The sequence below is a fragment of the Protopterus annectens genome, chromosome 1.part1 (genome assembly GCF_019279795.1).
Source record: "Protopterus annectens isolate FY-2018-M chromosome 1.part1, PAN1.0, whole genome shotgun sequence".
NCBI classification, from domain to species: Eukaryota; Metazoa; Chordata; order Ceratodontiformes; family Protopteridae; genus Protopterus; species Protopterus annectens.
This window is the reverse complement of record NC_056726.1, coordinates 883,795,495-883,810,065: the sequence shown is the minus strand read 5'-3', so window position 1 is coordinate 883,810,065 and position 14,571 is coordinate 883,795,495. Positions and strand designations below refer to the sequence as shown.

Sequence of the window (14,571 nt, the reverse complement as noted above, 5' to 3'; positions counted from 1 at the left end):
CAGTTTTGAAAGAGATTTTACATATCCATCCACTAGAAAACAGGTGGCTTCTAACTGGAATCTGAATTTTCTGTTTGAGAAGCTTATCCTCACCATTTGAACCAGCTCATGAGGCTGATGTGAGGTTCTTAACATAAAATAATTTTGTACTTATGGCTCTGACTTATGCTAGAAAAATGAGTCAACCCTACCTAATTTTTCACAAGGACATGGATTTTGTTTTGAGAACAAGTCCTTTTGTGCTTTAAGTGGTCTTGCGGGTTACTTTAATCCTATTAATGTCTCTTAACTTCTTCACTCCTGAAGCAAAGAACACTGGAGAAAAGATTCTTCACACTCTGGATATCTACAGGAGTAGTTCAGTTATGACCTTTACAAAGGTCACTCCATCAGGAATGCTGATAAGCTGTCTCCTCTGAAGCTTAGACAAAAGAACAACGTGTCAAAGCAGACACAGGTTATATATGGTTGTCACATGCTATTTCCTTTTGTTGTTCTCACCATAACAAGCCACTTTCAGGCAGGATTAAGGCCCATTGTACCAGGGTTTTAGCTTTTTATGTGGCTTTTTGAAAAGGGCTAGACTCTAGAAGTACTCTAAAGACAGCAAGTTAGAATTCAGTGCATATTTTTACAAAGCACTACAAACTGTTTTTTTTTCCCCCCAGATCCATAACAAGATTTGCTTGGACTATTCTCCAGGGGCTCCGGGTTTCTTAATTCTCTTCAAGCTCCCTATATGTTTCTAAGCTATGGTAGCTTACCCCCTCAGTGATGTAGTGTTGAACATGGTACAGTTGTGTAGGTAACTTACTGTAACAGTAGATGTTCTAATATAAAACTGTTGCTGTATTCACCCCCTCCTGCTATCCCACTTCTTTGGTTATTTTGGTATTGCCAGAGTATGGTTTTATATAATTATATCATCAAAAATCGAACACTGAATAATTTTAAGGCAAATCTGTAATGATCAAAAACCACAAAAATAAAAAATAATACCTTTTGCAAGGAGATGAGACCCCCATTAACCCCCTCATACCCCATGCTAAATATATATGCCAACTCTGAGATAGTGTTGCAGCAGGGTAAGGGCAAATTCTCTGACCCAGCTGCAACAAGCTCCTCAGAGAAAGAAGTCGACTGAAACAGTTAATTAGAGCAGTTGCTTTTCTGAATTTTGTATAATGAACTTTCATATGTAAATATGTATATGCATTTTAACATATCATTGCATCTGTTTTGTTCATTTCTTACCCAGTTCTTTTGTCCCAGACTATGCCTGCAAATGGTCCTTTGAAATCAGTGTATTACCCCGTAATGTATATAAATAAATATACTGCTTCTGGCAGGGTGTATGGAAGGTGCCCTTAAAGTTTGTAAAGCTGGCCGGACAGCTATATGCTTGGTAGGATATAACCTTGGTCTCTCAGGCTACTGCAACAGTGATGTGTTAGAACATCTAATTTTATGATAAGTTGCAGGCCTGCACTTTATAACAGGTTTTTTTTTTTTGGACAGTGACATATCCAGCAGATAAGTAATAAATACAAAAGGAAAAGGGAGGTCCTTTTTCTAAATCAGTCTTATGTAGCTCTGATTCTTCTTCCACAGACTGCATTATATAATATACCAGACATATCTTACAGTAGTAATATTGAAGTAAAAATTCTGAAAGATTCTTTAGAAAATGAATGCTCTAATTTAAGTTTTGTGTCTTCCACCCCGTCTGCTACCCCTTTAGAGTCGGGGGTTGGGGTGGTGGTAGGAAACATAAACCAAAATCAGTAAAATCATGTCCAGGTTTACACAACAAATTAATGTATGAACATTGATCAGCATAGTTTAATGGTGAGCATTTCCTCTGTGTATTTTTAACCCATGTTTATTTTCTTTTGGTGTATCTGAATTACAGAGCGTCTTGGATTTAAAGACATTCTGTCATAAATTAAGTTTGATATTCTGGCATCACAATAATTATGGTGTTGCAGTTGACTACATACATAGTAAATTTTAGATTGAAGAAATATAATTTTTATCCCCTGTGCCATCCAGCAAAATGGTTTGGACTATTTTTTTATGGATGATTTTTGTATAAATAATATCTTTTTAAAAACTGTGTTCATAAAATGGTCTGCAAGGGCAGCTAGCCTAGTACTTTCATATGAACCTACTCATGTTTACATAGAAAAGAGGTATTACACAATTTAATAGTTATGAATGTGTACAGCAGATAATGGAAGAGCAGCATGGAACAAAACTGTATATGATAGAGAGGCTAGTAAGCATTTGGGGGGCAAAATGTCTGTCATAAAGTACCATTAGACCATAACTGTGGTCTTTAAAAAGAAGTTTCTGCTCCAGATGATAAAGGATGGTGGTATTGCACATGTAATGAGCCAGGAGTCGATAGTAAGAGACACTTGTCAATATTTTTACACATTACCCAAAAGTCACAAGCCTATCTCCCTTCCACCTGGATAACCAGTAGTCAATATTTTTACACATTACCCAAAAGTCACAAGCCTATCTCCCTTCCACCTGGATAACCAGTAGTCTCTGGGCATGGTTCCCTAATGGAAACTTTAACAGGATTTCTTCAGGTGTGTTTGAAACTATCATTTCCTTTAATTAGATTCAAAATTAAGTATACAGCACAGTTTCTCCATCTTATGTCAGACAATTGGTTTGAAATTTCCTGCTATATGTTAGCAGGGAACTGCAGTGGGAGCAGCTTTTACCCCCATACATACCATTTTGTTTCCAAGTTATTTTGAATAGAATTTTGTATATAACCCTGTTAACCATATCTGTTATGGAAGAGAATGCGCAGTTATCATGGAAAATCATCTCAGGATATTTTTCAGTGTTTTAAATGTAAGGGGTACCCGGGAACTATTAGGAATGCTCACCCATACTGACATGCTTAACAGACCTCAAAAAATCTGGAATCTCTTTTACCAAGTAACAGTGTAGACACCAGTCAAAAAGTAAAATGAATGTAGATTATAATCCTAACTGCATCTAGCCACCTCTACCCCATTGATTTCTTAAAATAATTCTCCTTCTCCCCCTCAGACCGTCACCATCCCACCCCACTGACTACATGCTACCTCCAGTTTGCACCCCCCCCCCCAAATTAACAACACCGTTGATTCTTGCTTTGTACTTTGTAAAAACACAAGGGACATAGGAAGCATTCTCAAAAAAAAAAAACTTCTCTCTAGTGCACCAGTCAACTCAGAAGGACTTCACCATGGTTTATCATATATCAGAACTACATATGTCTACCCCTCAAGAAGCTCATCAACATATGCCTCTGGAATGGAAACATGCTGCCTCAATAAAAAATGCCGTTGTTAAACATCTTCTAAAGACTCCAGTCCCTCCTCCCCCTATGACATTATTCTCATGCAAATCTTAACTACCTCAGACAGAATGACAGAAAAGGAATATGCAACTAACTTGCAGAATATATCCAGATTTGTATTATTTTTTGGCAAGCAGAAGCATACATAACTCACAGATAATGTTCTATAGAACATGAACAAAGGGCTTCTCACTGGATTCCTCTTCATTGATCTCAAAAACAGATTTGATATTCTTGATCATCCTCTCCTCCTTGCTTCTCTGTTTAAGACAGGAATCAGTTCAGCTGTCCTCCAGTGGCTCTATGCCTTCCTTAATGACTGACAGTTTAAAGGATAAGTAGGATCTGCTGCCTTTACCCCTGCTGCTTGCCTGCTTTGCAAAATGAGTATCAGAGGGTGGAGTACTCTCCCAAATGCTGCTATCCCCTTCATCAATAAATTGCCAACAGAATTTACAAATCTGTCATCATATTGTGTATGCCAATAGCACTGTAATTTATGCTAGCACATCCCCCAAAACAATCCAAAAAAAAGTAATAGAACAAGATTTACACCAACTCTTGGACTGTTTTTCACATCAGAAAATTATCCTTAATTTAAATCAAACCAAAGCCATGCTGTTTGGTACAAAGCCAACCGTTCTGTAAACTATAGAAACACAGAAGAGCTAGAAACAGTAACTTCTTTTACATAGGCATGTGGCTAGATTGTTCACTTGGTTTCCCAATACCATATCCGGATAATCAAAGCCAAAATAAACAAGTAGCTTTTCTGGGTCAGAAAAATTCCACACTACTTCAGACAGTAATTGCAAGTTAATAACCCTTTCCCCCTGTAAGCGAGCACCACTGCTACACTCCTAAAGGGGAATATAACTACCAGTACTCTTAAGTTCTGCCCTTCTGCTTGGAACACTGATATACAGACTTGTAAACCTAAATCCCTTCCCTTCCTCACTAGCAGGCTTTCCAGATTAACCTCTGTACCTACATATCAGATCCCAGTCCTCTTCAGATCCAATTTGAAAAGACCCCCATGATAAACACCATACAATAGATCATGCATTCTCAGTTCTAGCCTATAGAAATGTCACTCACTCTCAAGCCTTTTGAAATTCATCTCCACCTTCAGCAAGTTTTGAGTCAAATTTATAAAAGTACTTGCTTAAATTAAGCCAGATATAGCTTCCTGTACCACTGTAGTAACACACAGATCCTCAAACTGCACTCACATTCTACTGTACTATACTTTCTCTCTCATATAGTCCATTGCACATCACTTCCTTCCTTCTCTTTTCTCCGAATCACATGTAGAACCTGTGACACATCCTCTTCTGCCTCATCCCCACTCATCACCTCCTGTACCCCTTTTCATTCTTCACCTTCACAGGATGCCAACCTAGCACTGTAGTGCAACCTCACTGCTTTAAATATTGTATGTAATTACTCACCATTATTTGTTTAGTGTTACTCATCTAATTTCATGTTTCATTATTTGTATTCATTTTACTCTCAGTCTCTCTCTTTCTCTCTGAGTCCGATATATGTCCAGAAATTTGATATGTTGCATTTTATTCCATGGTTACTCACTTTTTTTGTTAATGATGCTCTCTGGCTGAACCCAAACATAGACTACTATTGTGAGTACTCTGTCCTGTATAACAAATGTAATAAATGAATATACAAAAGAGAAACTGAGCTGAATTATTAGACTAACAATAGGATATATGAGAACAAATATATGATGACAATGTATGGGTAGTGATGATATATTCATATAACTTTTAAGATTGATATTACACAACAATGGCCACATTATATAATAAGTTATTTAATGTCATCTTACCTGTGAGCTGTAAATTTGCATAAAAAAGGGAAAATTATTGGCTACCAGTCATACTGTAGGCATAGTGGGACCCTAAGCCTTTAACAGATGATTGTGCACCTCCCATGTCACAACTATTATTAGTTATTTACAAGTTGTTCATTTTGTAAGTATTTTGCAGGATTTAATATTTTACATCTAAAAATTCTAGTAAGGTATTTGGAATAAGACATCTTGTCACTTATAGTACAAATTGAATGGTTTGTATGGCTCAGTGTATTTGTGGATTATCTTATCTGGACAAAATTTTTCAGCAGTTGGAACAGAATAGCAGTGCATTTAAGTGACATCAAATGCAAATGTGGGAAAAATGCACTTTGCACATTCCCATCTGTTTATGTGTATTTATAATTTACTTTTGCTGGCTTAGGACAAGGTAGTTAGTTTTGGACAAGCAGAAGGATGTCTTAGCATAATGTTGGACAGAAAAGAAAAACTTTAGGATTATACATTTAAGGGCACTTTTCATACCAAGGCTAAATGACTTTCTTTAATTTATTAAAGTTAACATTTAACAGAGTCACAGTAGTTAATCTGTTAAAGTAAGGGTACAGTTGAAATGGCAGTTGGCACAGAGGGTTAAGGCTTTGATGTAGTTCCTGCGGTACAGTGTTTGACTCCAACAGCTGTCTACTGTGTCATCTTCAGCAAGTCACTTAACTAGACTGTGCTTCAGGGCAACTGGAATTAGCCTAGTAACTATCTATCAATGTAATAGATCCCACTTTAAATAGCACATACATCTTTATGTAGAAAATCTTTTTGCTGGTGTAGTATACAATAGAAACCAGGTATTATGAATAAGAAGGAAATTTGTTGAAAAAGAAGCCGTGCATGTCATGGGATTCGATAGCCCCCTCCCCTATTTTTGCTTCAGCTTCTTGACCGTAATGCCTGTCTCTTGGCATGCTTGTTGAACCCATTCATTCCCCCAGGCTAAGGGCACTAGTTTCCATATTTTGCGATCACCTGAACTTGAAAGAGGAGGTTTAGCAAATGGGAGGGTGCTGGCTTTTCAAAGGGGCTGTTTTTCTTTGGCCATAATTACCTTCCCAAGCATGACATGCATTCTTTCAGGCTGAGTGGACTATGAAAAAGAGGGTTGACTGTATTTGCTCTGCCCAGAACCCATAGCATGACCATGCATACTTTGCTCTCCCCTGCCCTCCAACCCTGGTATTCCTTCTGAGCTCCAACCTTCACCAGTAGTCATTGAATGTCCACTCCATTGAGCTCCCACCCCCTCCAGGATTGGCACTCCCATCCTCCTTACCTGTCCATCAAGCACCAAAGTCTCTAATCAGTAGATTTAAGGCTCTTTTCAGTAATTTTAATTTTAATTTGACATGCCATTGCAGATGGAATAAACCGTTTGGATTATCTTGTGGCTTAGGCAGTTGCTTTGAAAGGCTTTTAAAGATTTATACAATGTGCAAACTTTGTCTTAAGCATTTGAGTTAGTATTATAGGAACACCAGTCAGTGTAAGTAGAAATCAGTAAAGCTAACAGCTGTATGTGGACCTATGATTTGATATTTATTTTGACTGTATGACCACTATGTGGCACCATGCATTATATTTTTAATAATTTTTTGTTAGTGTATTACTGGATTTCATATCATAATGTGGTCAGTTTACAAATAGTAAGTAATTATTTTTGTAGTTGCTGAATGTAACTCAAATTAAAATATATGTTTTTAACATTCATTGTAATGTGCATTGGCGATGCTTTATAATGAATATGAGCATGGTTTGATCACACTTAATACTGATGCTTTATAATGATTAAAAGCTCGATTCAATCATATTTAATAATGTAAATATTAGGATGATTTTTGATGGTCGTAATATGAATTCAGCATGATTACTACTTGTGTCAGAAGAAACCACAAGCAAACATTTACATTTTGTGTTAGAAATGATGTTAATGAGAAGTCCATTGATATTTCATGCGACATCCTTGCTAATATATAGGTTTTTAATTTGCTAGTAGTTTTATTTGCACTGAGAAAGTCATGGAAAGGCAAACCCAGTCTACCTTATTGTTTTGATGCTATATTGAAGGATATTTCACCTGACTGGTTGTTGTCCATGATGTTTGCTTTTGGTTATATAATATGTCCATGCACATTTTGGTTTTCCAAGTGTTGTATGGTTTGAAAAGTATACAGGCACACAAATATACACAGACCCGTGTGTGTGTGTGTGTAGATGGTACAGACTTCCACATGGATCAGAGACATCATGTTGCATTCTCAGTATTGACATTTTTGGGTTTTCTAGTCCAGTTTATGCTGGTCTTACCAAAAGTGGTGCTGAAGAACTCTTTTTCCAGTTTTTCTGTAAAAGCTGGAGTATATTTTTTTAACCTTGCTATGTGCAACTGTGTACAATATAAATGTAGAGCAACAATGCAGGAATTAGTCTAATTAAGCTAGCATCCAGTGTTGATTCTCACATCTGCTACTTGTTTATTGTTTTAAGTATGATCACTCATTTGCTTGCTCAAAATTTCATAATTACTTCTGAAAAAATAATTTTTTTTTAGTGGACAGTAAGGTGAATTAGAGGCCAAGTATCTAATACTGGCAGCTCCATCAGTGGTGATACATTGTGCCTGATTTCAAAAGACTTACTCTCTGCATAAGTGATTTACTGTGGTGCAAGTCCGTCCTGATTCTGAAAGACTTGTTCTTGTTGTAAAATCTATCTATAAACAGTCCTAAACCAGGGACCAGGTTTCAAAAGACTTGCTCTCAGAGTAAGTCACTTACTCGAGAGCAAGACCCCGAGTAAGTGATGTACTCTGAGAACAAGTCTTTTGGAATCTGGCCATTTTGTATGTTTTATTGATGGTGCCTCTCTTCATAGGTGGCCATTCACCTGTCATCGCTAGATTAAGCTCCTCTATCTTCAGGCTTTTGGAACAGGCACATTAATTAACAGGCAAAGTATTCGGAACGGTCAAGGTTATATGGTGGTTAGAAATTTAATGATTAGTGTGTGTTACAGTTCATAAGTATATTAGTGTTGAAAAAGGAGGTTTGTACAGTTTGTAAGCATATAAATTAATAGTGATGTGACTTTGGTGTGGTTAGTCTCATCTGTTGTATTATAGTTAGGATCTGAAAATGGAATTGGGATGTTGGATAGCTACTGATTAAGGAATGCACTGAATATCTCACATCAGTTCTTCCTTGTGCTAAATAGACGCACTGTGAATGTTTTTTGCAGGCTGGAAGCTTTCTACATCTTGGTTCTCAGGCCATTGAAAGTGCACAGATACTGATCTTACTTAAATGTTCTGTATCCTGCTAAGTATTGTCAGGAAGAGTGACAGATTTGAAAACATCAGAGGGGCTGAGCCCACTCAAAATATGTAAAGCTGCACTGACTGTCTGCTGATAGCATCTGCCACGACGTCTGTATGTGTGTAAAAGCTAGTACGTCAGAGTGACTTAGGTTCACCTCAGATAAAAGTAAGCTAAAAACTAACAGTGATCTGTAGAAAGTGGTGAGTGTACATTGCAGACCATATTGAACCAGATGGTGAGTAAAATCTGTATTAACAGAAAGCATAGTTGGATGTTTAATGCCAGCAGGTTATGCAGAGGACAAAATACAGACTTTTAAGCCATGCTTCTACAATGGGGAGGTCTGATGTATCTGTTAACATGACATGAAGTATCATTTTATAAAGCAGAACTTGTGAAAACATGTAGGAACTGCAGCCTAATTATAAAATGTTTTCTTTCAGTCCATCTGAAATGTGTAACTAAACTGATGTTACTTGTCATTTTAGAGCTTTGCCAGTATTGCTAGATTCAGAAGAGGTAAGCATATTTCATTCATTTGTATATGATGTATAGTTGTTTTTATAAAATATAGTGTGCAATTACTGTTTTTCAAACAGAGGTTTTAACTAGACATTATCATGTTCACTTCACTGTGTGAGTAGGCAATTATATGCGGACATTATTGCCTACAGATGTTTGTGTGTGTATGTATGTGTGTGTATATATATATATATATATATATATATATATGTGTGTGTGTGTGTGTGTGTGTGTATATATATATATATATATATTTATATATATATATATGCATGCATTGCATGTATGTATATAATACTGTTCTATATTTAGTAGTATTCATGCATGGATGCATTCACAGGTCATTGACTCAAATATGCATGTAATCCAAAGGAGGGTTTGTCTGTTAGATAAGAAAGCAAAAGTTACTTTTTAGAATGTCTTGTAAAAAATGAGTTCTTTTTTGTGGGGTCTGGAGACTTCTGCACTCCATACTTATTCTAATCACAAGTCCAGTGCCATTACAACTCTAGGGGAAGGCAGTTTTGCCTTTTCTCCAGCCAGTCTTAGTATGGAATACTTACATTTAGAAAAAAAGGAATTCATTTCTCAAACTGTATAATCAAATAAATTTTTGGGGGGTTGATCCACCCCTTCCTTATTCCTTTCGCCACTTGTCAAGTTTTATCTTGAAAAGATATATCTAAGATCACAGACTTGCATGTATTAACATTCAAAGTTCATGCTGTTTCACCATTCTTGGAAAAAAATAAAGTGAACTTTCCATTTGTTTTAAGACATTCCCATTACTTTTCACACTGTTCCTGTTATACAAAGCTTATGTAGCATGAGTCTTAATTTTACTTCAGGTCTTAATATGCCCTGTTATGTCTGTATTGCAGAACCTTCAGTGAAAAGTATGTGTGGCAAGAAAGCATATATTCTTCAAGCTGTGTGAAGACGCAGCAACTGAAGGAGCTTGCCAACTTGGAATTTTGTTTCAGTGTAATGACATCTATTCATTCTTTCTCCTGTAACTCTTTAATACTTTATAGGGTGCCAAGTCACAGCATTCACTATGTGTAAAAGTGAAACTAATTCTGAATTTGGCATCAACCCTTTGCAGACTACATACACACAGTTATTCACACACAGCATGCACACTTGCAGGCAGTTTGGAGGATTAGCAGTTCACATATGGCATTACATTGGGAACTGGAAGGAAACTGTAGCACCTGGAAAACCCACATGGACACAGATAGGACATCCAGGCCAATGTATGAACTGGAGAACCAGCTAGTATGATTCAGCACTGCTGTATCATTGTAGCACTCAAAACTCAGCATACCATTCCAGGGCTGGAATAACAGACAGCTTCTCAATCTCACTTAGCTGCCATTGCTTGGAATTACCATCAGTCCAGGCCTCATTAGACCATCATCCAAAGAACAACTTAGCTTATTGACGCAGTGTTGAAGGCAGCTTCTCTGAATCTTTTGTACATGAATTCAGATGTTTATATTAACCTTTAACTCTAGTTGATCTCATTTCTCCTGTAAGCGGGTCATCATGAAAACTCTGATTGTGACAGGTGATCACCAGCCTTCCTCACAAGTGATCACTAAGAGAGTTCTCAGGATAGCAGGCTTCATGTCAGAGAGAGGAGTTTCTGTGTACAGGCACAGCAACCGGCATTTAGTAAATAAAGCTGGAGGGCAAACGTGGGTGGAGGAAATAAATGGCATATTACCTTTTCTGAAGGTGCAACAAGATTTGTCTGTGTTGTGCCTGTATGCTGGCAACCATATAAAGTGGATTGGCAGGGTACATGAGCACTGTAAGTGTGTGTTATTGATGCTAACTTATGCTGCTACCATGTAAAACTTCTCAGACATCAACCACTGGAATGTCAGAGAGGAAAGAATTGGGGAAGCAGCTGAGTTAAGACTAACACTCTGTTTATTACCAAACAGATAGCACCTCCAGTAATCAATACCTAGCTATTACAAGTGCTACTCCTTTTTCAACCCACATTAGGAAGAACCTGGAACCATGGATTTGCACTTCCCAAAAGTCTCTGTATCCAGCTTGGTTGAAATGGGCATGCTGAGACAATGTAGCAATTGTCTTTTGCATACTGACAGCTTTGACACTGTGTGTGACAGATGCAGTTTTATTTAATGCTATTGGAAGCAAAACTCTCACATCCAGACCCTGCAGATAACAAACAAGTTGTCTGTTGCACACAACACCACACTAAACAAGTAACACACAGATCAGACCAAACACATAAACCATAACTAGTTTCCTAAAATTAACCTAAGAAACATATACCCTCAGCGACTTCACAAACATATAAGACAGCACATACATTGAAACATATATCAAATAGTCATAGTGAAACTATTCAAAAGCTTGTAAGGCAATCCTCCATACAGTCCATCATCCTAGTCATAGGTGACTCCATTATGAGAGACACTGATGCATCACTCACCAGCACCAGGTTGTTTAAGGAGGGGATCACTGTCAGTTGCCTGTCAAGTGCCAGGATTTGGCACATCATACAGGCGCTCAAGCACTTGCACCACATGTACACATATGACACAGTCATAGTACACATAGGTGTAGATGATTTAAGACTTTCCTGCATTGATGGTATGAAGAGAGACTTGATGGAGCTCTTGGAGTTGTGTGTCCGAGACAGGTGTGAACCTAGCCTTGAGCAGCATTTTACCATCACTAAGAATGATGTCACAATGCAAACAAAAGATTATTGACTTCAAGAATTGGCTTATCTTCTGGTGTCATTCAAAGGGAGTCCAATATGTATCACCCTGGCAGGAGATGGTGTACAGTATTAACTGCTTTGCTAAGAGATGGCCTGCACCTCTTGCCCCAAAGCAATTGTGCATCAATCCACAAGTGCTTACAGCATGAAGCAGAATCTAGGTGAAGGTATTGCTGATCAATGCTAGGAGCCTTAAAAACTCCACTCAGTACAAGTGCTACTTACACTGGAAGGCAATGATATATGCGTCATTACAAAGACCTGGTTCAAGACCATTGAGAGCACCCCATCAGTGCAGAGGTTTGTCTCCTGCCACAAGTTCAGGCCCACTACACTAGATGAAGGCACTAAAGGTGATGGTGTCTCCATATTTGTGAAGCAGCACTTCACCTCTAGACTAGGTAGATTAGACAGAAATTTGAAACTCCTCCACATACAGCTTACCATTAACTAACCCCCTTAATACATCATGGCTAATTATAGGACCCCCCATGTCTCCCTCATCCCATAACTCTTACCTAACTAGTATGGAGTTCTTATGCATTAAGCCAAACACTATTCCCTCATGGGACTTAATATACCTGTGCCTTATTAACTGGAAAGCATATGTCTTCTAACATGAATGCCCAGTAATTTCTGGACTTCATCAGTACAGACTCTAGGGACAAGTTTTTCTGCACCCCCCAACCAAGGGCAGTAAAATCTTGGCTTGGTCCTTGCCAATATGGAACAGCTGTGCTAACTACCAGTTGTAACTTCCTCCCTAGTCAAGTCATTCACATTAAGAATGAAGCCAGATGCATCCTTCAGTACAGATATTATGTCAAGGCTAATCTAATGAAACTGAGTAATGGCCTGGTTAAATTCAGCATCCCTTTCCAAGCTGATGAATCATCTGCTTATGGGAAATCATTTACTGCCAAATTCAGTGCACATGTCAATACATACATCTGCCCCTTCTGAAGTAAATACATTGACAAATTCAACAGTAAACATCTGTGGTGGAACCCAAATATAAACAGGCTCTATAATAAGAGAAACAACTCCATTGCACATTAAAGTAAATGTAACTGTCAAAAAGCAAAAAAGCTCTTGTTAAACTTAACAGAGAACTCTAGACCCTGATCAAATTAGCCAAAGCCACACATGAAGCAAAAGATGTCTCCCAGGCAATGGACGACCACAAAGCCTTCCTTATCTGTGCTAGAAACCTTTGATGTATGTTCAGCACTGTGCAGAGCTAGTACTAAATGGTATCATGTACTCTGATGTCGAAGACATAGCCGTTCTGCTAGTGGATATATATAGCTCTAACTTCACCTGACCTCCCCTACTAAATTACCAGATCTCATACCTGCATCCATCTACTCTCCTCTGTCAAATCTACCATGACCCAGCTGTGATCTCTCTCTCTGTTGATAAGCCTTTCAGGCTTTTGCATGCTTTCAAACCTCTTTCCTTAGACAAGGATAATTGAGCTATGGAGAGGCTGAGGAAACAATTATACTTCTGTTATCCTAGCATTCCATGCCATAAATAATCAAACTCGCCTGACCACGTGTTGTATACCTTTTGTCTCAGGTTGGGGCACGGGGTTCTGTCTGACCTGCCTGATTCTGAGACTAAGTCCACTGCTCTTTCCTTGGTGGGATCCTCTTCTCAGTTGGCTTTTCACTCCATCAAGTGTAGCTACAATATTGCTGATGCATCCTCTAGAGATGCTTCTTCAGGTTCTGTCATGAGATGCTACTCTTGGCTTCGTCTTCAGGCTTTACCCGATGATATTAAGGCCAAGCTTCTTGATGCTCCTCAAAATCTCTTTGGTACTGCATTTGCTGATTCAACACCTTACAAGACTGAGGCAAGGTTGTGAAGGATCTTAAGCAGTTTTTTGTCACTCCCATTCCTACATTTCAGAGGCATTATCCTGCTAAAACTGCTTTTGTTCATAGACAGCTTTGTCAGCCCTCTAGAGGAGTGAAGGTTTCCAGGTGTTTTGTTCCTGACAAACCCACTCAGATGCCTAGACCCCAAGAAGCCTACTTTTCCAGACAAGTCTGCTTCCATCTGACATCCTGCCCTCCTTTACCCTCAGCCAGGTTATCTTATCTCTCAAACTTTCTCTATCCCTGTTTGGCAACAGATTGTTTGTCAGTCATCCATCAAGGGTACTTTATGGTCTGGAAATCCCTCCCCCACTTTTTGGCCATTCCCCAACCCTCTTCAGTCCAGATTTCCCATTTTTCAGGAGTGCTGCAGGGTTTATTGGATCAGGGCACCATTCATCCTATTTTAGAGGTCCTAAGGGGGTACAGGGTTTTATTTGAGGATGTTTCTGGTTTCTAGGAAAGAGGGGTCCTGAAGGCCTGTTCTAGACCTTTCCTTTCTAAATACATTTCTCAAGGTACTTTTCTTCAGGATGCCATCCCTCCGGACACTATTTCCCCTCTTGCTTCCTAAGGCCTTTGTGGCTCCTCTAGATCCGAAGGGTGCCTATTGTCACATTCCCTTTCAGGGAATGTGTATGTTTCTCTGTGTGTTCCTCTCATATTCAATTTTCTGCTTCGCCCCTTGGTCTTCCTACAGCCCTGAGGAAATTCAGCAAGTGTCTGGCTGTAGTCATAGCTTTCTGCAGACTTCAAGCCATAACAGTATTTCCCTATCTGGATGATCTGCCTCTCCAGGCTCCCACAGGATCTGCACTTTACCAGACTCC

The 14,571-nt window shown here is 38.5% G+C and overlaps 1 protein-coding gene across 3 annotated transcripts in view; it reads left to right on the top strand.

Moving 5' to 3' along the window:
• The window catches only part of TMEM87B (transmembrane protein 87B), a 1,440,625-nt gene that overhangs the window by 1,318,836 nt on the left and 107,218 nt on the right, over positions 1-14,571 (top strand). For all 3 annotated transcript variants that reach the window (XM_044078977.1, XM_044078974.1, XM_044078964.1), the window contains one exon: positions 9,055-9,085. In XM_044078977.1, coding sequence (XP_043934912.1) covers positions 9,055-9,085 — 31 coding nt within the window. The remainder of the gene's footprint in view (positions 1-9,054; positions 9,086-14,571) is intronic.